This window comes from Somniosus microcephalus, chromosome 7 (assembly GCF_052327205.1).
Source record: "Somniosus microcephalus isolate GS21.2 chromosome 7, FLI_Smic_1.0, whole genome shotgun sequence".
Lineage (NCBI taxonomy): Eukaryota > Metazoa > Chordata > Chondrichthyes > Squaliformes > Somniosidae > Somniosus > Somniosus microcephalus.
The window spans coordinates 260,910,114-260,934,315 of NC_140993.1; the positions used below are offsets into that span (position 1 = coordinate 260,910,114).

Here is a 24,202-nt window from a genome sequence, read left to right on the forward strand (position 1 = left end):
CTTTAAGGGGAGAACTACTTTTTGACAGCTCCTGTATACTGTAGTACCGGCAGTGACCACACCTGTATATAAACCCTGAGTAGGGATCTGTACTGTTAGTTTTAGAGTAACCCTCATCCAGTAAACACCTGTTGATTGTTCCTCTGCAGTCCCTGTCTATTTCTTGAAGGACACCATACATCAAGATTCACGGATTTAACAGTAACAAAAGCACGGATGAAATTTCAGCAGCAGATGAAGCCATTCAGCCAAGTCATGGACGGTCATCACGATGGAACTTTACTGTCTAACCATAGTTGCTTCGATAGGTGGTTATAACCAACTGCTTAATTGAAACATTGACTCATTTATATTAAGGGAACATCTAGAAGTTTGCATACTCAAACTGATATATAATTATATTCCTCTTTTTTTGTTTTATATTTTTATGACCTCTTTGTCCACTTGACCTGACTTAAAGCTGAGGGAGCAGGTGCGTGGCAATGCCCCTGGAGCTCACCAGGAAAGTGCTAGAGATCTCCAGGTACAACGCTCCCTTACTGGAAGGTGATGGAGCTTCTGCTAAGTGCCATCAATATGGCTCAGACTAGCATCTAAAAGGAATGAGATTCAAATCCACAGCTATCCCCATTCCATGGCACTAATATTCAACACTGCCCCAATTAAACGACTTGTGTTCAGATCCCTCCATTGCCTTGCCCCTTCCTATCTCCCTAGCCCCCTGCAGCCTTGCCACCTTCCGAGAACTCTGCGTTCCTCCAATTCTGGTCTCTTACACATCCCCCATTTCCTTGGCCCCAACATTGGCGGCCGTGCCTTTAGCTGCCTGGGCCCTAAGCTCTGGAATTCTATCCGTAAACCTCTCCGCCTCTCTACTTCACACTCCTCCTTTATGGTGCTCCTTAAAACCTAACTTCCCCACAAGGGCCTCCATATTTAATGTAGGGAAACTGAGGGAATTGCAGATATGTGTTCCTGAAACATGCCCTTTGACCTTGCCATCATGCCCCAGGCATGAAAGACTCACTGTCACATCAATTATTATAGCTGACTCCAGGACAACATGAATAAAGGGGGACTTGCTGTAATTCAGGATCTGGTACATTAACAACCAATTTCAAATCAAATGAGGATGAGAGCAACAGAAAATGCTGGAAAAACTCAGCAGGTGAGGCAACATCCGTGGAGAGAAATTTGAGTTGACGTTTCGGGTCGAAACCCTTCTTCAAAACTGGAAAGAAAAGAAAATAGATCGAAGGCAAGACTGCGATCGAACAAAAGAAGTAAAAGAGACAATAAAAGGTATTCGAAGCCAGACAAGATGGTAATAGGCCCGTGGAGAACAGCTGTCTCTTACCTGCCAGTACACTTCACACCTAATCTCAGCTGCTTTTTGTCTCCACGGGCCTATTACCAGGTTTCATTTTTTAATGGTCGCCACTCTTAATGAGCCCCAGTTGGCTGTTTTTGCATTATGCTTAACATTAAACTAGGATCGACAACTCTGGTTTGATATACTTCTGGAGGTTTCCTCACATGACCTCCCGCCTCCAACCGCCGCGCCGCCATCTCCAATATTTTAATAACTAATAAACAAAAGTGCTCAAAGAAAAATGGGGGGGGGGGGGAACCACACAATGTTTTTTTACGACCCTGTGATTTTTCTCCTGGATTGCTCACAGCTGTGTCCAGGAAATTAATAGAAAGAAAGACTTGCATTTATACAAGCGCCTTTCACCACCTCAGGACGTCCCAAAGCACGTTACAGACAATGAAGTACTTTTGAAGTATAGTCACTGTTGTAATCTAGGAAACGTGACAGCCAATTTGCACACAGCAAGCACCCACAAATGTGATAACGACCAGATAATCTGTTTTTTTTCCCCTGAGGTTGGTTGGGGGATAAATATTGGCCAGGACACCGGGGAGAACTCCCCCCCTGCTCTTCTTCGAAGTAGTATCGCTGGATCTTTTACCTGAGAGAGAGCGGCAGACAGCGTCTTGGGTTTAACGGCTTCTTGGAAAGGCGGCGCCTCCGACAGTGTAGCGCTCCCTTGGGAGTGTCAGCCTAGGTTATGTGCTCAAAGTCTCTAGGGAGTGGGATTTGAACCCACCAAATCCTTTCTGACTCAGAGAGATAGAGTGCGCCAAGGCTGACACAATCTTTAATTCCTGGAGTCTTCAAGGTTTGGCACACACTACAAACTGAACTCAACCCGAATTGGATTAATCAGGCAAGAAGGAGGCTGTGCTGGCACAGGGAGTGGGAAGGATTGGAACTGTTGTGCTGCTGCGTTGTGCTCCGGGGGACTGGCTGCTCGGTGCAACTGGGCTGGTAGGTGATGAAGATGGAGGGTTTGGGGTGTGAGTTTGACGATTCCGTCTTCGAGGAGTTTCGGGAAAGAAAGACGGCGCCGGGGATCAAGCTGGGTTCCTACAAAGCCAAATTCTGCGAGCCGGAGGTGAGAGGTTTGTTCTGTTTTGTTGTGTAGGTGTGTTGCCCACAGTGAGCTTACACAAACTCTGGTCAGACAGCAGGTAAAGGCCGCTCGGCTGGGTCGTCAGTCGCGGACACCCAGATCTTCCAGGCGATCAAACCAAATGCATGCCACCGCGGTGAAATAACTCGTGTGTGTGTGTATTAATGATCAAAGTAATGACATTCCCCAAAAATGTGTTCAATCCCTGAACCATCCCTGGGCCAAATCCTCAGCCTCACTTGCTTTGTTATTTGTGATGACACTGTTTGCAAAGGGAGAGGGGGAAAGAAGTCCTGTGTCCTCCCCATCAAACATGGCATTTCAGGTCTCAGTGCACTGCTATCCATTCGAGCACGATAGGGGAGACTGTATAGGCACTTCGGCGATAGGGGAGACTGTATAGCCTGGTTCTGCTCCTACTGTGTTCTAATTCTGTGTTAGATTTCAGGAGATGGTTTTATTCCTGTTCCTGGCTGGGGTGGAGATCGCCTTTACAGAAGGTAAGTACTGTAGAAAATATAGGGACAAAGTGATCTCCTGGACGAGTTTTGATCGCCTAGATGGGTCGGAGAGGAATTTCCCAGATTTTTTTCTCCCAAATTGGTCATCATTGGGTTTTTTATCTGGTTTTTTGCCTCTCCCGGGAGATCACATGGGTTCGGGTGGATGGAGAGTGATAGAAGATTTGAGGTTAGGATCAGATCAGCCATGATCTTATTGAATGGTGGAGCAGGCTCGAGGGGCCGATTGGCCTCCTTCTGAGCTGTTATGGCTCTATGACGATACCTCCAGCTCTACACCCCTCAGAGATCTCTGCGCTCCTCCAATTTTGGCCTCTTGCGCATCCCCGATTTTCATCGCTCCACCATTGGCGGCCATGCCTTCAGCTGTCGAGGCCCTCCGCTCTGGAATTCCCTCCCTAAACCTCTCCGCCTCTCTACCTCCTTTTTAAGATGCTCCTGTAAAATCTACCTCTTTGGCCAAGCGTTTGGTCACCTGTCCTAATATATCTTTATGTGGCTCGGTGGTCAAATTTTGTTTGATAACGCTCCTGTGAAACAACCAGTCAGCGGCAAGTGCCCTCTGAATCTGTTGTCCCGCAGATTTCGGGGGTGGAGGTGGGAACTATACTGGGGGAGCATCAGAGGGGAGGGTGTTAGAGTTTATTGGTGAAGGAACTGGGGCAAAGGGTGAGGTTCGTGGGCAAGGGAGATGGGATGGAAGGGGGCAAGTTATCTGAGACGGCCTCATTGATGACTGAAACCTTGGAAGGTTTGAGGCCTCGCATAATGGAAAGATCAAGGAAATAGCCATGGGTATAAGTAAACATTGTGAGCCATTGTGAGAAAGATGAGAACAGGATGTAACTGGTAGAATAGATAAAGGAGAACCAGTGGATGTGTATTTGGATTTTCAGAAGGACTTTGTTAAAGTCCCACATAAGAGGTTAGTGTGCAAAATTAAAGCACATGGGATTGGGGGTAATATACTGGCATGGATTGAAAATTGGTTAACAGACAGGAAACAGAGTAGGAATAAATGGGTCTTTTTCGGGGTGACAGGCGGTGACTAGTGGGGTACCGCAGGGATCAGTGCTTGGGCCCCAGCTATTCACAATATATATCAATGATACATAGAAACTAGAAGATAGGAGCAGGAGTGGGCCATTCGGCCCCTTGAGCCTGCTCCGCCATTCAATGCAATCATGGCTGATCATCCAAATTCAGTACCCGGTCCCTGCTTTCTCCCCATACCCCTTGATTCCCTTTAGCCTTAAGAAATATATCCAACTCCTTCTTGAATATATTTAATGTATTGGCCTCTACTGCCTTCTGTGGTAGAGAATTCCACAGGTTCACCACTCTCTGGGTGAAGAAATTCCTCCTCATTTCTGTCCTAAATGGCCTACCCCTTATCCTTAGACTGTGACCCCTGGTTCTGGACTCCCCGACCATCGGGAACATCCTTCCTGCATCTAGTCTGTCCAGTCCTGTCAGAATTTTATAAGTTTCAATGAGATCCCCTCTCATTCTTCTAAACTCCAGCGAGTACAAGCCCAATCTCTCCTCATACGTCATTCCTGCCTGTAAGAGCCATAAAAGCTTAAGAAAATACTTTAAAATATTGGTTAAATAGCATAATAGTTAATTTACCTGATTGACTTATTGCATTAAGAAACCCCCTATTTTCTTGCTCCAGTAGTATAGTCCGAGACACCCCCTTCATTCTTGCCACAATGGTACAGTCCTTAAGCCACACATGGTATGCAGCCATTTTACAGTTTAAACTCCACGTGGCTGAAGGAGGCAGAAGTTGTGAGGTTTGGAGCAATACAGTTTTTGACCGTGTTCGTTTATACGTGTTTGCTTTGTAATTCTGTTCGTAAAGTGTTATAGTAAACAGTTTAAAAGACAAAGCTACGTTTGGGAACGTTTTATTTCGACACGCGTCTACTCGTTGTTAAAAGCCCCACAGCTCAGTGGCTGCCTGTTTGGAAACTAAGAAGCGCCACTACATTAGTCAAAAACTTGCTCCCTAAGAAGGAAAGGACGGAATCGTCGGCGAACGTATACACGAATGGTCACGGAGCCAGACGACAATATAAGAAAGCGAAGGTACAGTGACTGTTACTTGCTTTGTTCATTCTATTGAGAAGCTAAATAAGAGCTGCGGGTAAAATGGCCGAGGCCTTACGGAGCCAGGAGCTTCCCCCAGCCAGAAGGATTGCTGGCCAAAAGAGGGAAATAAAGCTCCCCCCAAAGGCAATGGAAGAGAAGTTACATAGAAGCATAGGTGCAAGGAAGGCTAAATTAGCTCAGATAACTGGAAAAATGAAGATAATTGATCGTCTCATGGAAGATAATGCTAATATTAAGAAAGCTGAAGACATAATGGCCTAGAAATTGAGTTGACGCCGCGCCAGGGCTTTAGCGCCGGAAATTTAGCGCCGGCGCTAATTCCCTTGCGCGCGCCAAAAATTCAGTAGCGCCGCGCCCAGACGGCTGCCGGCGCTACTGGCGGGCGTGAGCGCCTCCCAATGGGCGCTGAGTGCCGAATTGCGGCGCTAATCCGGCGCTGCGGCACCCGATGCGGTGCGGCAGGCTGGGGAAGTGCAGGCCTCCTCCTTCAGTTAAGGAGGAGCTGCCTGCACCCGCCCGCTGTCCGTTCAATTATTGAAAAAATGAGCCCGGCACCTCGGACAAGTGCCGGGCTTGCAGGCCAGACGCATCTGTTCCGCGGGGGGGGGGTGGAGGAGTCCGGGGAGGGAGGTGCGGGCAGGCAGCCGACGGGAAAGCGGCCGGCCGCCGCGCGACCTTAATGCGCCGGCGCTAACTCGGGGAAGACTCGGTTGCCAGAGTCTTAGTTGCGGCTGCCACGGGCGAGGCGGCCGCAACTGAATTTCGGCGCTGGGGCCCGTCGGCATGGCAACCGGGACGCTGCGCACACCGATGACGTCATCGGTGCCGGCGCAGCGCTACCGGTCTACCGCGGCGTAAGGGCCCCAGGCAATTTCGGCGCCGGCGCCAAATGCAGCGCTAGGCCCTCTAGCGCCGCAAAATCGGCGCTAAGGGCACTCAATTTCTAGGCCAATGTATTACGATTTCTCCAAGCTGCATGAAGAATTTAATGTACTCAATGAAGATGTATTAGCACTTCTGTCTGAAGAAGAGGGAAACGCTGATCAGCACAACTGGTTTGATCTTAAATCAACCAGCATTAAGGACTATATCAAGGCCACAGAACAGTGGATGTTAAAGATTCGTCAAGATGCTGATACAGCAGAGAAAGATAAAGTTGACGATGAAGTCGGACCAGACGATAGCATTTCAGAGACTTCCGCCAGACCGAGCAAAAATCGAAAAGAAGGTAGCTCTGTTTCTGGACGCAGGTCAGTCGCTTCTACCACAAGCTCGTCGCGACGCATGAGAGAGGAGGTTGAACGGGCGGCGTTGATGGCGCGCGCAGCATCTTTAGCGGAGAAGCAAGCTCTTGAACGGGAAGAGGCCCAACTGCAGGCCCAACAGGCCCAACTGCAGGCCCAACAGGCCCAGGTGCAGGCAAAGAAAGAACAGCTGGAGATAAAAACAGCTATCGCGGTCTCAGACGCCAGGTTGAGTGCGTATGAAGATTATGAAGGCTCACGGGACGGCGGGAGCGAATACTGCCAGTCAATGTTGTCACAGAGTTGGATCCAGGGCACCTTCAAGAGTTACAAGAGAGTCCGAAGGCAATCCCCTGGCATTACAGCGTGGAAGAGTGGCCTCTCCACTAACAGGAGCACGTGATGCTACCCCAGACGTCAGACGGTCTAGACTAGACCCTGCTGATGACCACCAGAGGCCTGAAGACACAGGGAGAAGCCTATACCGAGTGATGCAACGTCAGAACGAAATTACAGAGATGCTTGTAAAACAACAGAATCTGTTTCGACTCCCTCAAAGAGACATACCAGTGTTCCAAGGCGACCCACTCAAGTATAAGCCCTTCATCAGATCCTTTGAACAAGCCATTGACTCCAAAACAGAGAGCAGCAGTGATAAGTTGTACTACCTGGGACAGTACACCAGTGGCAAACCACAAGACCTGGTCAGAAGCTGTGAACACATGAGACCGGACCGGGGATACATAGAAGCCAGGAAGTTGCTGCAGGAGCACTATGGTAACGAGCTGAAGATAGCCACTGCATATATTGAAAAGGCTACCAAGTGGCCACAGATCAGATCGGAGGACGGAGAGGCATTGAACGCATATGTTCTTTTCCTCATAGGATGTCGCAACACCATGGAGGATGTTGAATTCATGGAAGAGATGGACAATCCTACGACTATGAGAATCACCATCTCTAAGCTTCCTTACAGGATGAGAGAACAATGGAGAAGAACAGCCTTTGAGATAATGGAGAGATGGAAAAGTAGAGCCAGGTTTGCAGACTTAGTGAATTTCATAGACAAACAGGCTAAAATTGCTAGGGACCCATTGTTTGGAAACATCCAGGACGCCAGCCCGACCACCGATGGAAGAGTGAAAGCCAAGCCTGTTGAATCAAAGACTCTCAGGAAAGGTGGTTCCAGGGGAAGCAGCTTTGCAACTATCGTCACTCAGGCCGAGGAAGAAAGGCCCCAGAACTCATCTCCCAAAAAGAGCAGCACAGTGACTCCTGCTAATGCCTTTCAGAAGCCATGCTTATTCTGCCAGAAGAATCATACATTGGATTTCTGCAGCGACATCAAAGCACAGCCACATAAGGACAGAATCGAATTCCTGAAGTACAACGGCCTATGTTTTGGATGTCTCAGGGGCACCTGAGTAGAAACTGTAAGCACAGAACAACATGCAGAGAGTGCACTCGGAAACATCCCAGTCTGCTGCATATCCATAAAGAAGAACAAGTCTCTAAGAAGAGTGAAGAAAACAATACCGACTAGAAGGTTGTTTCAAGTGCTCTGGTGTCGCTAGAACCAGAGACTTGTGGACTCACTGGGGCCGGTGACAGTGATTGTATTCTTGTCATCGTACCAGTAAAGATCAAGTCTAAGAGGAGCGAGAAGCTTGTGGAGACTTAACGCCTTCATGGATCCAGGTAGTTCAGCAACGTTCTGCACAGAATCACTCATGTGACAGCTGAACGTTAGAGGCAGAAGAACAGAAATCCTATTACGCACCATGGGTCATGAGAAGTCAATGCAAAGTTATATCCTGTCAGACTTAGTGTGTGGACTTGAAGAGAAGGACTTCATAGACCTGCCTAATGTTTTCACACAGAGGGAGATTCCTGTTCGAATAGGGAACTTAGCCCTGCAGAAGGATGTGGATAGATGGCCTTACCTAGAAAAGGTGCGTCTCCCATACATTGAAGCAGAAATTGGCCTATTAATTGGAACCAATGCCTACAAAACTATGGAGCCATGGCAGGTGATAAACAGCAAGGATGACGGACCCTACGCCGTCAGGACAGCCCTTGGATGGGTAGTCAATGGACCGGTAAGGAGAGATGATGGCAACAAGTCGAACAAGGAGGAACGACAAAATGTCACAGTTAATCGCATCTCTATCGCAAGCATTGAAGAGCTGTTAATACAGCAGTTCAACGCAGACTTTTCAGAACGCAGCTGTGAGGAAAAGACAGAGATGTCACAAGAAGACCATCAGTTCATGGATTTGATGACAAGGTCTACACAGTTCATTGATGGCCACTATCACATTGGTTTGCCACTGAGAAGACAGACCGCGAAGATGCCGAACAATCGCTGCATAGCAGAGCGACACGCCATCAGTCTAAAGAGAAAGCTGAACAAGAACCCCGACTTTCACGAAGACTACAAAGGCTTCATGAGAAACATCATAGCGAAAGGCTATGCTGTAAAAGTGCCCGAGGAACAGTTGAACAGAGACGATGGAAGGGTCTGGTACATTCCTCATCACGGTGTGTATCACCCAAAGAAGAAAAAGATCCGTGTAGTGTTTGACTGCGCCGCCTCAGTCAGAGGAACTTCACTGAATGACCAGCTGCTTCAAGGTCCTGATCTTACTAATACCCTCATTGGCGTCTTGACTAGGTTTAGACAAGAGCTCGTTGCCATGATGGCAGACATAGAATCAATGTTCTACCAAGTCAGAATCCCTGATGAAGAGGCTGATCTTCTGCGTTTCCTTTGGTGGCCAGATGGCGACGTCAGTCAAGCGATGGTGGAATGTAGAATGGCCGTACACTTGTTCGGAGCCACATCATCTCCCAGCTGTGCAAGCTACGCTCTCAGAAAAACTGCAGAAGATGGCAAAGGCAAAGCACCATCCGAGGCTGTGGAGACAATCTTCAGAAACTTTTATGTCGATGACTGTCTGAAGTCCGTGTCAACAGAAGACGATGCCATCGCACTGTCAAGAGACCTTAGAACTCTGTGTTCGAATGGAGGATTCCATCTGACTAAGTGGATAAGCAACAGCAGAGCAGTTCTAGCTTCTATCCCAGAAAAGGAAAGAGCCACTGAAGTCAAAGATCTGGACCTGAGCCACGATGTCCTTCCTATCGAGAGAGCTCTTGGTGTACAATGGTGCATTGAGTCAGACACGTTCAACTTCAGGATAATGGTGAACGAAAGACCATCCACAAGACGAGGGATTCTCTCCGTGGTCAGTTCCATCTACGACCCTCTTGGATTCCTGGCACCACTCATTCTGCCGGTGAAGCTGATGCTACGAGAGCTGTGTAGAGACAAGAGAGGATGGGATGAAGATATCCCAGAAGGTCAAGCTCAGAGATGGCACAGATGGTTGACAGATTTGCAACAACTTTCTAGCTTCAACGTCAGTAGATGCATCAAGCCCGTGAGTTTTGGAGTTACAAAGACGGCTCAACTACATCATTTCTCGGACGCCAGTGAGGACGGCTATGGCACGGCTACTTACCTCTTGCTGACAAATCAACAGGGCCAGAAACATTGTGCCTTCCTCATGGGGAAATCCAGGGTGGCTCCGCTGAAGCAGGTCACCATCCCGAGACTGGAGTTGACGGCAGCGGTTGTTGCAGTTAAAGTTGACTAGGCGATGCGGAAAGAGTTACAGCTCCCACTAGAAGAATCTGTCTTCTGGACGGATAGCACGACGGTGCTGAAGTATATAGAGAATGAGAAGATACGCTTCAAGACCTTCGTAGCAAACAGAATCTCATCCATTAGAGAAGCTACACAACCATCTCAATGGAGGTATGTAAACACCTCATTAAACCCAGCAGATCAAGCCTCACGGGGATCGAAGGCTGAAAACTTCATGAGGAGTGAAACTTGGATACAAGGCCCAAGTTATCTGCTGGAAACCGAGAGATCATGGCCAGAAAGACCAGATATGCCAAGTCAGATTGCTGAAGACGACGTCGAAGTCAAGAGATCAGTCACAGTAAATCTCATAACTACGAAAGAGAACTTTGACACAGTGAACAAGCTTGTTAACCATTTCTCAGGATGGCACCAGTTGAGGAAAGCAGTTGCATGGTTTCTAAGGTTGAAAGAGTTGCTGCTACACCTGAGCGGTAAGAGAAAAGAGTACCGAGCTACTATCAGTCAGTCTGAAAGTAACCCCGATAAGCAGAGAATGCTTCTACAGCAGTATATGCATCAGCACAAGACCACATTGGGTAAGAATTCATTGACCGTGGAGGATTTGGCCAAGGCTGAGATGGAGATAGTTTGCTTCAGTCAAAGACAAAGATACCCAGAAGAAATCGAAGCTTTACAGCGAAATACTCCAATCAAGAAAGGTAGTCATAACTACAAGCTGGATCCTACACTGCAAGATGGAGTACTGAGGGTGGGAGGGAGACTAAACAAATCTGCTATGCCAGAGGAGGCCAAGCATCCTGCTATCCTTTCTAAGGACCTCCGGGTTGCTACTCTCATTCTTCAGCATATACACCAGAGTATTGGACACAGTGGGAGGAATCACGTGCTTGCGAAGCTAAGACAAAGATACTGGATTCCAGGAGCTAATTCTGTAATAAGAAAAATACTCTCTGAATGCATTGTTTGCAGACGGTTACATGCTAGAGCTGGGGAGCAGAAAATGGCAGACCTGCCTGAAGACCGTTTGTTACCAGACAAGCCCCCATTTACAAACGTAGGGGTGGACTATTTTGGGTCTTTCGAGGTAAAGCGAGGACGGAGCCTTGTCAAGAGATATGGTGTGCTTTTCACTTGTTTGACCATCAGAGCAGTTCATATTGAGGTGGCACACGCTTGACACTGATTCCTGTATTAACGCCTTGCGGCGCTTTGTCTGTAGAAGAGGTCAGGTGTCCATTATGCGTTCTGATAATGGCACTAATTTCGTCGGAGCGGAGAGAGAACTACGGGAAGCTATTGAAGGTTGGAATCGGCTTAAAATACAGGAAGCCATGATGCAAACCGGAATTAAGTGGATCTTCAATCCTCCGGCTGCATCCCACCATGGAGGTGTCTGGGAAAGACAGATACGCACCGTAAGAAAACTACTCAGTTCTGTACTGAAGCAGCAAGCGCTCGACGACGAGGGACTCCAAACCGTTCTGTGCGAGGTCGAAGCCATCATTAATGACCGACCGATAACTAAGACATCAGATGATCCCAATGACCTCGAAGCCCTGACTCCGAACCACCTGTTGTTGTTGAAAACACAGCCAGCCATGCCCCCGGGGGTCTTCAAAAAGGAAGATCTGTATGCCCGTCGGAAGTGGAGGCAAGTTCAGTATATGTCAGACCTTTCCTGGACCAGATGGACAAGAGAATACTTACCTCTGCTACAGGAGCGTCAAAAATGGTCCAAAATAAAGAGGAACTTCATTGTCGGAGACATTGTCTTAATCGTGGATGATTCAGCCCCTAGAAATTCTTGGTTGATGGGAAAAATAATTAAGACCATGCCAGACTCCAGAGGCGTCGTTCGTCGCGTTTGTTTGCAAACCAAGACCAGTACCCTGGAAAGACCGATCACAAAGCTCTGCCTGCTACAAGAAGCAGCGTGAAAAGCTCCTGAACGAAAAAAGTGGACACTTATATTGTAAATATGTTGAACTCATTAGTTTATGACTCTTAATGTTTGAGTAATTGATACGCTTCATGTGCCTAGTCAATTAGGGGCCGGAATGTAAGAGCCATAAAAGCTTAAGAAAATACTTTAAAATATTGGTTAAATAGCATAATACAGTTAATTTACCTGATTGACTTATTGCATTAAGAAACCCCCTATTTTCTTGCTCCAGTAGTATAGTCCGAGACACCCCCTTCATTCTTGCCACAATGGTACAGTCCTTAAGCCACACATGGTATGCAGCCATTTTACAGTTTAAACTCCACGTGGCTGAAGGAGGCAGAAGTTGTGAGGTTTGGAGCAATACAGTTTTTGACCGTGTTCGTTTATACGTGTTTGCTTTGTAATTCTGTTCGTAAAGTGTTATAGTAAACAGTTTAAAAGACAAAGCTACGTTTGGGAACGTTTTATTTCGACACGCGTCTACTCGTTAAAAGCCCCACAGCTCAGTGGCTGCCTGTTTGGAAACTAAGAAGCGCCACTACACTGCCATCCCAGGTATCAGCCTGGTGAATCTTCGCTGAACTCCTTCCATGGCAAGAACATCCTTCCTCAGATAAGGCGACCAAAACTGCACACAATACTCAAGATGTGGTCTCACCAAGGCCCTGTATAACTGCAGCAAGACATCCTTGTTCCTGTACTCAAACCCTCTCGCTACGAAGGCCAACATACCATTTGCCTTCTTAACCGCCTGCTGCACTTGCATGCTTACCTTCAGCGACTGGTGCACAAGGACACCCAGGTCTCGTTGCACTTCCCCTTCTCCCAATCTATTGCCATTCAGATAATAATCTGCCTTCCTGTTTTTGCCACCAAAGTGGATAACTTCACATTTATCCACGTTATTTTGCATCTGCCATGCTTTTGCCCAATCACCCAACCTGTCCAAATCATCCTGGAGTTTCTAGGCATCCTCCTCACAGCACACATGCCCACCCAGCTTTGTGTCATCTGCAAATTTGGAGATATTACATCTAGTTCCCTTTTCTAGATCATTAATATATATTGTGAATAGCTGGGGTCCAAGGACTGATCCCTGCGGTACCCCACTAGTCACTGCCTGCCACTCGGAAAAAGATCCGTTTATTCCAACTCTTTGCTCTCTGTCTGCCAACCAGTTCTCTATCCAAGTCAATACCTTGCCCCCAATCCTATGTGCCTTAACTTTACACGCTAATCTCTTATGCGGGACTTTATCGAAAGCTTTCTGAAAGTCCAAATACACCACATCCACTGGTTCTCCCTTATCTATTTTACTACAGTAGTTACATCCTCAAAAAATTCCAGTAGATTAGTCAAGCACGATTTACCTTTTGTAAATCCATGTTGACTTTGTCCGATCCTGTCACTGTTTTTCAAGTGCTCTGCTATTGCATCTTTTATAATGGACTCTAGCATTTTCCCCACTACCGATGTCAGGCTTACCGGTCTGTAATTCCCCGTTTTCTCTCTACCACCTTTTTTGAATAGTGGGATAACATTAGCTACCCTCCAATCCATGGGTACTGTTCCAGATTCCATCGAATGTTGGAAGATGATCAGCAATGCATCTAGGGCCACTTCCTTAAGTACCCTAGGATGTAGATTATCAGGCCCTGGGGATTTATCGGCCTTCAATCCCATCAATTTCCCTAACACCATTTCCCTACAAATACTGATTTCTTTCAGTTCCTCCCTTTCATCAGACCCTATGTTCCCCGACATCTCTGGGAGGTTATTTGTGTCCTCCTTTGTGAAGACAGAACCAAAATATGTATTTATTGGTCTGCCATTTCTTTGTTCCCATTATAAATTCCCCTGATTCTGACTGCAAGGGACCTACGCTTGACTTCACCAATCTTTTTCTCTTCACATATCTATAAAAGCTTTTACAGTCAGTTTTTATGTTCCCAGCAAGCTTACTCTCATATTCTATTTTCCCTTTCTTAATTAATCCCTTTGTCCTCCTTTGTTGAATCCTAAACTGCTCCCAATCCTCAGGTTTACTGCTTTTTCTGGCCAATTTATATGTCCTCTCCTTGGATCTTATGCTATCCCTAATTTCCTTTGTTAGCCACGGTTGAGTCACCTTTTTCGTTTTATTTTTATGCCAAACTGGGATGAACAAATTCTGTAGTTCATCCATGTGGTCTTTGAATGTTTGCCATGATTTGGATGAGGTAACCAAATGTAATATTTCCAAGTTTGCTGACGACACAAAACTAGGTGGGGTTGTGAGGAGGATGCAAAGAGGCTTCAAGACGATTTAGACAAGTTGAGTGAGTGGGCAAATACATGGCAGATGCAATATAATGTGGATAAATGTGAAGTTATCCACTTCGGTAGAAAAAACAGAAAGGCAGAGTATTATTTAAATTGTGATAAATTGGGAAATGTTGATGTACAAAGGGACCTGGGTGTCCTTGTACACCAGTCACTGAAAGCAAACATGCAGGTGCAGCAAGCAGTTAGGAAGGCAAATGGTATGTTGGCCTTCATTGCAAGAGGATTTGAGTACATGAGCAAGGATGTCTTACTACAGTTATACAAGGCCTTGATGAGACCACACCTGGAGTAGTGTGTGCAGTTTTGGTCTCCTTACCTAAGAAAGGATATACTTGCCATAGAGGGAGTGCAGCGAAGGTTCACCAGACTGATTCCTGGGATGGCAGGACTGTCGTATGAGGAGAGATTAGGTCGACTAGGCCTGTATTCACTAGAGTTTAGAAGAATGAGAGGGGATCTCATTGAAACGTATAAAATTCTGACAGAGCTAGACAGACTGGATGCAGGGAGGATGTTTCCCCTGGCTGGGGGGTCTAGAACGAGGGGTCACTGTCTCAGGATACGGGGTAGGACATTTAGGACTGAGATGAGGGGAAATTTCTTCACTCAGAGGGTGGTGAACCTGTGGAATTCTCTACCACAGAAGGCTGTGGAGGCCAAGTCACTGAATATATTTAAGAAGGAGATAGATTTCTGGACACAAAAGGCATCAAGGGGTATGGGGAGAGAGCGGGAATATGGTATTGAGATAGAGGATCAGCCATGACCATATTGAACGGTGGAGCAGGCTCGAATGGCCGACTCCTGCTCCTATTTTTCTATGTTTCTAGGCCTACTTGTACGTTCTCTGCTCTTGTTGATTGGAGAGTGGTTTAGGGTTTTTTAAAAAAAGAGTGGAGAAAAGCAGAATGAAACAAATTTCATGGTAATAGATCTTGTTTTTTGTGGGAAAATTAAGCAAATAACTGGTCAGTTTTTAGTGGGCAAACTTTTTTAATTTTGGAAAGCAGTTAGTTTAGGTGCAGGGTGCTGCTGCTGTGAAGCCTTGCGGTATTTTACTATGTTAAAGGCGCTATATAAATGCAAGTTGTTGTTGGATGACTGTCACTTATGGTGTTGGTTACCTACAATGTTCCAGAAACTCCAATATACAGATCCCTATTCTATTCACACATATTGGACTTGGATTGACGATCAGTAGCTTTTTTTTAATCACTGGTGCTATTTTGGAGGAGATGGATTAGGTGATGAATATAAAATGTCACAAGATGGGTTCGAATGAAGAAGGCCCCTTTGATCTCATGCCTTCAGAATACCAAACCTATTATAGCATCGACAGTAGTTGTTTCCTAAATGAGCCCCGTGCCCTGACCTCGACCACTATTCATTTCAGCTGTTCGTAGAATCATACAACACAGAAGGAGGCCATTCAGTCCTTCGAGCCTGTGCCGGCTCTTTGAAAGAGATTATCCAATTAGTCCCACTCCCCTGCTCTTTCTCCATAGCCCTGCAAACTTCTCCTGTTCAAGTATATATCCAATTCCCTTTTGAATGTTACCGTTGAATCTGCTTCCACCGCTCATTCACACAGCACATTCCAGATCAGAACAACTCGCTGCATTAAAACAATGCAGAAGGAGGCATAGATTTAAGTACATAGAGAGCAGGCGAGTGCATGATAAGAGAATACGAGAAGATTAGGAGAGAAGTCAAAAAAGCAATTAGGGAGGCAAAGAGGAACTATGAAATTAAATTATCAAGGAACATAAAACAAAATAGTAAAATATTTTACAGGCAGATCAATAAAAAAAAAGGAAGGCTGGGATGGGAATAGGGCCATTAAGGGATAGACAGGAGGTAACAATAGAGAGATGGCAGAAATATTAAATAATTATTTTGTTTCAGTATTTACCAGGAAAATAGAACAGATGGACATGACATTGGATGATGAGATTAGTAATGAGATAAGTACATTTTAAAATAAAAAAGGGAATATATTAAATAAATTAATCAAACTCAAAGAGGATTAAAACCCCTGGTCCGGATGGATTGCATCCATGCATTTTAAAAGAATCTAGGGAAGAGATAGCAGAGGCATTACTACACATATTTCATAATTCATTAGAAAAAGGTGTAGTGCCAGAGGACTGGCGGATAGCTAACGTAATACCTATATTTAAGAAGGGAGATAGAACATGTCCAGGGGATTATAGACCAGTCAGCTTAATGTCGGTGGTAGGAAAAATAATGGAATCCCTACTAAAGGAGAAAATAGAAGAACAGCGAGAAACCAAAAATATAATAATGAATAATCATCATGGATTTCAAAAGGGAAAGTCTTGCTTGACCAACCTTAATGAATTTTTTGAAGAGGTAACAGAGAGAGTAGACAATGGTAGTGCAGTAGGTGTATTTTATCTGGATTTTCAAAAAGCCTTCGATAAGGTACCCCACAATAGACTGATGAACATGGTCAGAGAATGTGGAGTTAGGGGACAAGTAGCAGAATGGTTAGCTAGCTGGCTTCAGGACAGAAAGCAGAGAGTAGGGGTAAAGGGTAGCTATTCACAGTGGCAGAAGGTGGGTAGTGGTGTTCCACAGGGATCAGTGCTGGGACCACTGCTGTTCACAATTTACATTAACGATTTAGACTTTGGAATCAAAAACACAATTTCTAAATTTGCGGGTGATACCAAATTGGGGGGGATAGTCAATACTGAGGAGGACTGCAACAAATTACAGGAGGACATTAATAAACTTGCAGAATGGGCAAATAATTGGCAAATGAAGTTCAACACAGATAAATGTGAGGTATTACATTTTGGTAGGAAGAATAGGGAGGTCACTTATTACTTGGAGGGTGCGAGTCTAGGTGGGGTAGAGGAACAAAGGGATCTCGGAGTACAAATACACAAATCACTAAAAGTTGCGACACAGGTTAGCAAGGCCATAAAAAAGCAAACCAAGCACTAGGGTTTATTTCTAGAGGGATAGAATTGATAAGTAGGGAAGTTATGCTAAACCTGTATCGAACCTTGGTTAGACCACACTTGGAGTACTGCGTACAGTTCTGGTCACCATATTATAAAAAGGATATAGAGGCACTGGAGAGGGTGCAGAGAAGATTTATAAGGATGATACCAGAAATGCGAGGGTATACGTATCAGGAAAGACTGAACAGGCTGGGTCTCTTTTCTCTTGAAAAAAGAAGGCTGAGGGGTGATCTAAAATTTTGATAGTGGCTACAGAGAGAATGTTTCCACTTGTGGGGAAGAGCATAACTAAAGGCCATCAATATAAGATAGTCACCAAGAAATCCAATAGGGAATTCAGAAGAAACTTCTTTACCCAGAGAGTGGGGAGAATGTGGAACTCGCTACCACAGGGAGTGGTTGAGGCGAATAGTATAGATGCATTTAAGGGGAGGCTAGACAAGCATATGAGGGAGAAGGGAATAGAGGGTTATACTGATAGATTTAGATGAGGAAAGACGGGAGGAGGCTCGTGTGGAGCATAAACACCGGCATGGACTGGTTCTCAGCCGTACATCCTATGCAGTCCTATGTAATTTTCCACACCTGGTTCGTTTGCCAATTGCCTTACACGTGTCCTCTGGTTACTGACGCTCCTGCCGGTGGAAACCGTTTCTCCCTGTCTACTCTATCAAAACCCCTCTTAATTTTGAACAGCTCTGTTAAATCTCCCCTTAACCTTCTCTGTTCTAAGGAAGACAATCTCAGCTTCTCCAGTCTCTCCACATAACTGAAGTCCCTCATCCCTGGAACCATCCTAGTAAATCTCCTCCGCACCCTCGCCAAGGCCTTGACATCCTTCCTAAAGTGTGGTGCCCTGAATTGGACACAACCCTCCAGCTGAATTCCAACCAGTGAATTATAACGGTTTAGCATAACTTCCTTCCTGTTGACTGCCCTCTGTGTAAATAAATTTTACTCGTCTACTTTACTACAGTTTTGGGTATGTCTTTTTAAAAAATTAAAAAATAAATAAAAATGGGCTGGCTGAGGTGAAAAGTTGTCAGTAATTTCCATATCACGAAATTGGTTTGAATCAGCTCCTCTTTAGTATGTTTAAAAAAAAAAAAAAAAATTAAGTCCTACTTTGATTTCAACATTTTTCATCTCTGATCACTTCCAGTGGTTTTGGGAAGAAATCTGCACAGCTGATGATGTAGAGAAACTGACTGCACTGAAGTTTCGGGGAGATCTGGCATTCAAGCGTCAGGATTATCAGGTATCTAGAAATATGGGATGTTTGCCCTGACCAAGGGAAGACCATATCCCGTCTGTAATTTTTTTAATTCATTCATGGTATGTGGCAAGGCCACATTTATTGCCCATCCCTAATTGTCCTTGAGAAGGTAGTGGTGAGCCGCCTTCTTGAACCGCTGCAGTCCATGTGGTGAAGGTGCGAATTCATGAACTCATTTATCTGGAAGGAGGAGAGCATGCCAGGGGATCTCAGAGACGCCGTAACTGTGACCATCTTCAAGAAAGGTGACAAGTCGTATTGCGGTAATTACAGAGGAGTGTCCCTGCTGTCTGCCACAGGGAAAGTCATTGCAAGAATCCTCCTCAATCGCCTTCTCCCAGTGGCCGAAGAGCTCCTCCCAGAGTCACAATACAGATTCCGCCCACTAAGGGTCACAATGGACATGATCTTCACCACACGTCAATTACAAGAGAAATGCAGGGAACAGCACCAACCGCTGTACGATAGCAAAATACTGCAGATGCTGGAAATCCGAAATAACAACAGAAAATGCTGGAAAAACTCAGCAGGCCAGGCAACATCCATGGAGAGAAATTAGAGTTGACGTTTCGGGTCGAAACCCTTTCTCAAAACTGGAAAGGAAATAAAATAGATCGAAGGCAGGGCTGCGATAGAACAAAAGAAGTAAAAGAGACATTAAGAGGTATTCAAAACCAGACGAGATGGTAATAGGACAGTGGAGACAAAAGACGGCTAAGATTAGGTGTGAAGTGTACTCGCAGGATGAGACACAGCTGCCATGTGGGAGAGAGAAAAAAAAGGAAAGGCGGGGTGGGGGAAAACCCAAAACAAAGGGGTAGAAAAAAATATAAATAAAAATGTAATAGGGGCCGAGGTTATGATCTGAATTTGTTGAACTCAATATTGAGTCCGGAAGGCTGCAAAGTGCCTAATCGGAAGATGAGGTGCTGTTCCTCGAGTTTACGTTGAGCTTCCGTGGAACAATGCAAGAGGCCAAGGACGGTGAGGTCCGAGTGGGAATGGAGCTGTGAATTAAAATGACAGGCGACCGGAAGCTCGGGGTCACCCTTACGGACTGAACGGAGGTGTTCCGCAAAGCGGTCACCCAATCTGCGTTTGGTCTCCCCAATGTAGAGGGGACCGCATCGTGAGCAGCGAATACAGTATGCTAGATTGCAAGAAGTACAAGTAAATTGCTGTTTCACCTGGAAGGGGTGTTTGGGGCCCTGGACAGTGGGAAGTGGGGCGGTATAGGGGCAGGTGTTACATCTCCTGCGCTTGCACGGGAAGGTGCCAGGCGAAGGGGAAGGGCTGTTGGGGGTGATAGAGGAGTGGACTAGGGTGTCTCGGAGGGAGCGGTCCCTACGGAATGCTGAAAGGGGAGGGGAAGATGCGTTTGGTGGTGGGATCACTTTGGAGGTAGCGGAAATGGCGGAGGATGATCCGTTGAATGTGGAGGCTGGTGGGGTGAAAGGTGAGGACAAGGGGATCCCTATCGTGGTTCAGGGAGGGAGGGGCAGGGGTGAGGGCAGAAGTGCGGGAGATAGAACGGACACGGTCGAGGGCCGTGTCAACCACGGTAGAGGGGAATCCTCGGTTGCGGAAAAAGGAAGACATGTCGGAAGCACTGGCGTGGAAGGTGGCATCGTCGGAGCAGATACGGCGGAGACGGAGAAACTGGGAGAATGGAATAGAGTCCTTACAGGAGGCGGGGTGGGAGGAAGTGTAGTTCAGGTAGCTGTGGGAGTCAGTGGGCTTGTAGTGAATATTGGTCGATAACCTATCCCCAGAGATGGAGACGGAGAAGCCGAGGAAGGGAAGGGAAGAGTCAGAGATGGACCATGTGAAGGTGAGGGAAGGGTGGAAATTGGAGGCAAAGTGAATGAAATTGTCTAGTTCAGGGCGAGAGTAGGAAACAGCACCGATACAGTCATCAATGTATCGGAAAAAGAGGTGAGGGAGGGGACCTGAGTAGGACTGGAACAAAGAGTGTTCCACATATCCCACGAAAAGGCAGGCATAGCTAGGACCCATGCGGGTACCCATAGCAACACCTTTGATTTGGAGGAAATGAGTGGAGTTAAAGGAGAAGTTGTTCAATGTGAGAACAAGTTCAGCCAGGCGGAGGAGGGTGGTGATGGATGTGGACTGGTCGGGCCTCTGTTCAAGGAAGAAGCGGAGCGCCCTCAGGCCATCCTGGTGGGGGATGGAGGTGTAGAGGGATTGTACGTCCGTGGTGAAAAGGAAGCGGTTGGGGCCAGGAAACTGGAAACTGTTAAAGTGGAGGAGGGCGTCCGAAGAGTCACGGATGTAGGTGGGAAGAGACTGGACAAGGGGAGAAAAGATAGAGTTGAGATAGGAAGAGTTAAGTTCCGTGGGGCAAGAACAGGCTGAAACGATGGGTCTACCAGGGCAGTCCTGTTTGTGGATCTTGGGAAGGAGGAAGCGGGCTGTGCGGGGTTGGGGAACTATGAGGTTGGTGGCCGCGGGGGAAGATCTCCAGAGGAGATGAGGTCAGTGACAGTCTTGGAAATGGTGGTTTGATGTTCAGTAGTGGGGTCATAGTCCAGGTGGAGGTAGGAGGAGGTGTCGGAGAGTTGGCGTTCAGCTTCCGCTAGGTAGAGGTCAGTTCGCCAAACAACAACAGCACCACCCTTGTCAGCGGGTTTAATGACAATGTCAGGGTTGGATCTAAGAGAATGGAGTGCTGCAAGTTCAGAGGGAGGTAGGTTGGAGTGAGTGAGGGGAGCAGAGAAATGGAGACGGCCGATGTCACGCCGGCAGTTAGCGATGAAAAGATCTAGAGAGGGTAAGAGGCCGGGGGAGGGGTCCAAGTAGAACGGGAATTCTGCAAGCGGGAGAAAGGGTCAGTCGTGCGGGGGGAGGACTCCTGGCCAAAGAAGTGGGCATGGAGACGAAGGCGGCGGAAAAAGAGCTCAACATCGTGCCGAGCTCGAAATTCGTTGAGGTGGGGGCGTAAGGGGATGAAGCTCAGGCCTTTGCTGAGGACTGATCGTTCGGGGTCAGAGAGTGGAAGGTCAGAGGGGATAGTGAAAACGCGGCAGCGGGTGAGATTGGGAGAAGGGGGGTCAGAGGAAAGTGAAGGGGAAGAAGGTTCCGGAGGGGTGTTGGTGTCCAAGAGTTGATGAAGCTTGCGATCCTTGACATCGGAAAGGAAGAAAAAACGTTTTTTGTTGAAGCGTCGGATGAGTCGAAGGATGAAATGGAACTGTGGACCCAGACAGTTTTGAGATAGAGTGCGCCGGTGTTGCTGAAGAGAGAGGTCGAGAGTGTTCATGTGGCACTGCATGGCGTTGAACCGCTGTACATGGCCGCCTTTGATCTCACAAAGGCCTTCAACACTGTCAACCATGAGGGATTATGGAGTGTCCTCCTCAAATTCGGCTGCCCTCAAAAGTTTGTCACCATCCTCCGCCTGCTTCACGACGACATACAAGCCGTGATCCTGACCAACGGTTCCACCACAGACCCAATTCACGTACGAACCGGGGTCAACCAACGCTCTTCTCGGTCTTCCTTGCTGCAATGCTCCATCTCACCCTCAGTAAACTCCCCGCTGGAGTGGAGATAATTTACAGAACAAACGGGAAACTGTTCAACCTCCGTCGCCTCCAGTCCAGATCCAAGGTCGTCCCATCCTCTGTCATCGAATTACAGTATGGAGACGACGCTTGCATCTGCACTCACTCGGAGGTCGAACTCCAAACCATCATCAACACCTTCACTGAAGCGTACGAGAGCATGGGCCTTACACTAAACATCCGTAAGACAAAGGTCTTCTACCAACCTACCCCCACCACACAGTACTGCCCCCCCGATTATCAAAATCCACGACAAGGCCTTGGACAACGTGGACCACTTTCCATACCTCGGGAGCCTACGGTCAACAAGGGCAGACGTCGACGACGAAGTCCAACACCGCCTTCAGTCACCTGAGGAAGAGAGTGTTTGGAGACCAGGACCTCAAACCCGACACCAAGCTCATGGTCTACAGAGCAGTAGTGATACCCGCCCTCCTGTATGCCTCAGAGACATGGACCACGTACAGCAGGCACCTCAAAGCACTGGAGAGGTACCACCAACGCTGCCTCCGCAAGATCCTGCAAATTCATTGGCAGGATAGGCACACCAACGTCGGTGTTCTTGCTCAGGCCAACATCCCCAGCATCGAAGCTTTGACCACGCTCGATCGGCTCCAATGGACGGGTCACATCGTCCGCATGCCCGATACGAGACGTCCAAAACAAGCGCTCTACTCAGAGCTCCGGCACGGCAAGAGAGCCCCAGGAGGGCAGAGGAAATGCTTCAAGGACACCCTCAAAGCCTCCTTGAAAAAGTGGAACATCCCCACCGACACCTGGGAATCCCTGACCCAAGACCGCACAAAGTGGAGGAGAAGCATCCGAGAAGGCGCCGAACATCTTGAGTCTCTTCGGCGGGAGCAAGCGGAAGCCAAGCGCAAGCAGCAGAAGGAGCGCATGTCAACCCAAGCACCCCACCCACCCGCCCCTTTAACCTGTGACAGAGACTGTAGGTCCCGTATTGGACTCATCAGTCACCTGCGAACTCATTTTTAATGTGGAAGCAAATCATCCTTGGTTCCGAGGGACTGCCTAAGAAGAAGGTGATACTCCCACAGTGCTGTTAGGGAGGGAGTTCCAGGATTTTGACCCAGCGACAATGAAGGAACGGCCGATATATTTCCAAAGTCAGGATGGTGTGTGACTTGGAGGGGAACTTGGAGGTGGTGGTGTTCCCATGCGCCTGCTGGCCTTGTCCTTCTAGGTGGAAGAGGTCGCGGGTTTGGGAGGTGCTGCCGAAGAAGCCTTGGCAAGTTGCTGCAGTGCATCTTGTAGATGGTACACACTGCAGCCACGGTGTGCCGGTGGTGGAGGGAGTGAATGTTTAAGGTGGTGGAGGATGGGTTGCCATTCAAGCCAATATTTTAATACTTTTTTTCAAAGGACTCTGGTGCTTCCTTTGTCATTTTAATAAAGTGGATTTAAAAGACGTAGAAAGAAAACTACACGGTAATCTCGCTTTCATTATCAGAACAAAGTCCAGTGATGCATTGGCTACTAAGTTTTAAATTGTGGAAAAAGAAATGCATACTTTTTTTGCAGAGGACTTGTAGTTTTTTTTAAGAAATGCTTTTTGCCCGTGCTACGTTTTAGTATTAGTCTAAATGGTATATCATTGTAAAAGTTCACTTGATTACAAAATAGTGTATAATGCATACTGTTCCGTACATTTTCTTTTCCAGAAAGCTTTGTGTGAATACACCAGTAGCCTGGCCCTTGTTCCAGAGACAAATATAGCTCTCCGAAGAGACCTACAGGAGGCCCGAGCTCGATCTCTGTGCCTTCTTGGCAGAGATGAGGATGCTTTGGATATAGCGCAAAAGCTGGTTAGTCTTAACAGTGGCCGTGTAAAATTAAATTGCAATTTAGCTTCACAGTACAGGAAACTTTGTGCTATCCGGAGGTGAGCTATCCGGCAATCTGGAGCCACCGGCAAAAATCAGCAGCCGTTTTTTATTCTTTTTGTTTGCTTTTTTTGCTTTGTTTGAACAGTCCAGCTGTGCAAGGTCTGTAGCTATAGCAACAGCTTCAGCTACAGAGCTT

General features: G+C 47.0%; 1 protein-coding gene across 1 annotated transcript in view; it reads left to right on the forward strand.

Annotated features, from left to right (window-relative positions):
- Positions 1-1,787: 1,787 nt before the first annotated feature.
- The window catches only part of c7h8orf76 (chromosome 7 C8orf76 homolog), a 42,463-nt gene continuing 20,048 nt past the window's right edge, over positions 1,788-24,202 (forward strand). The window contains 3 exon segments of the mRNA XM_085993680.1: positions 1,788-2,462; positions 18,462-18,557; positions 23,842-23,985. Coding sequence (XP_085849806.1) covers positions 2,343-2,462; positions 18,462-18,557; positions 23,842-23,985 — 360 coding nt within the window. The 5' untranslated portion in view covers positions 1,788-2,342.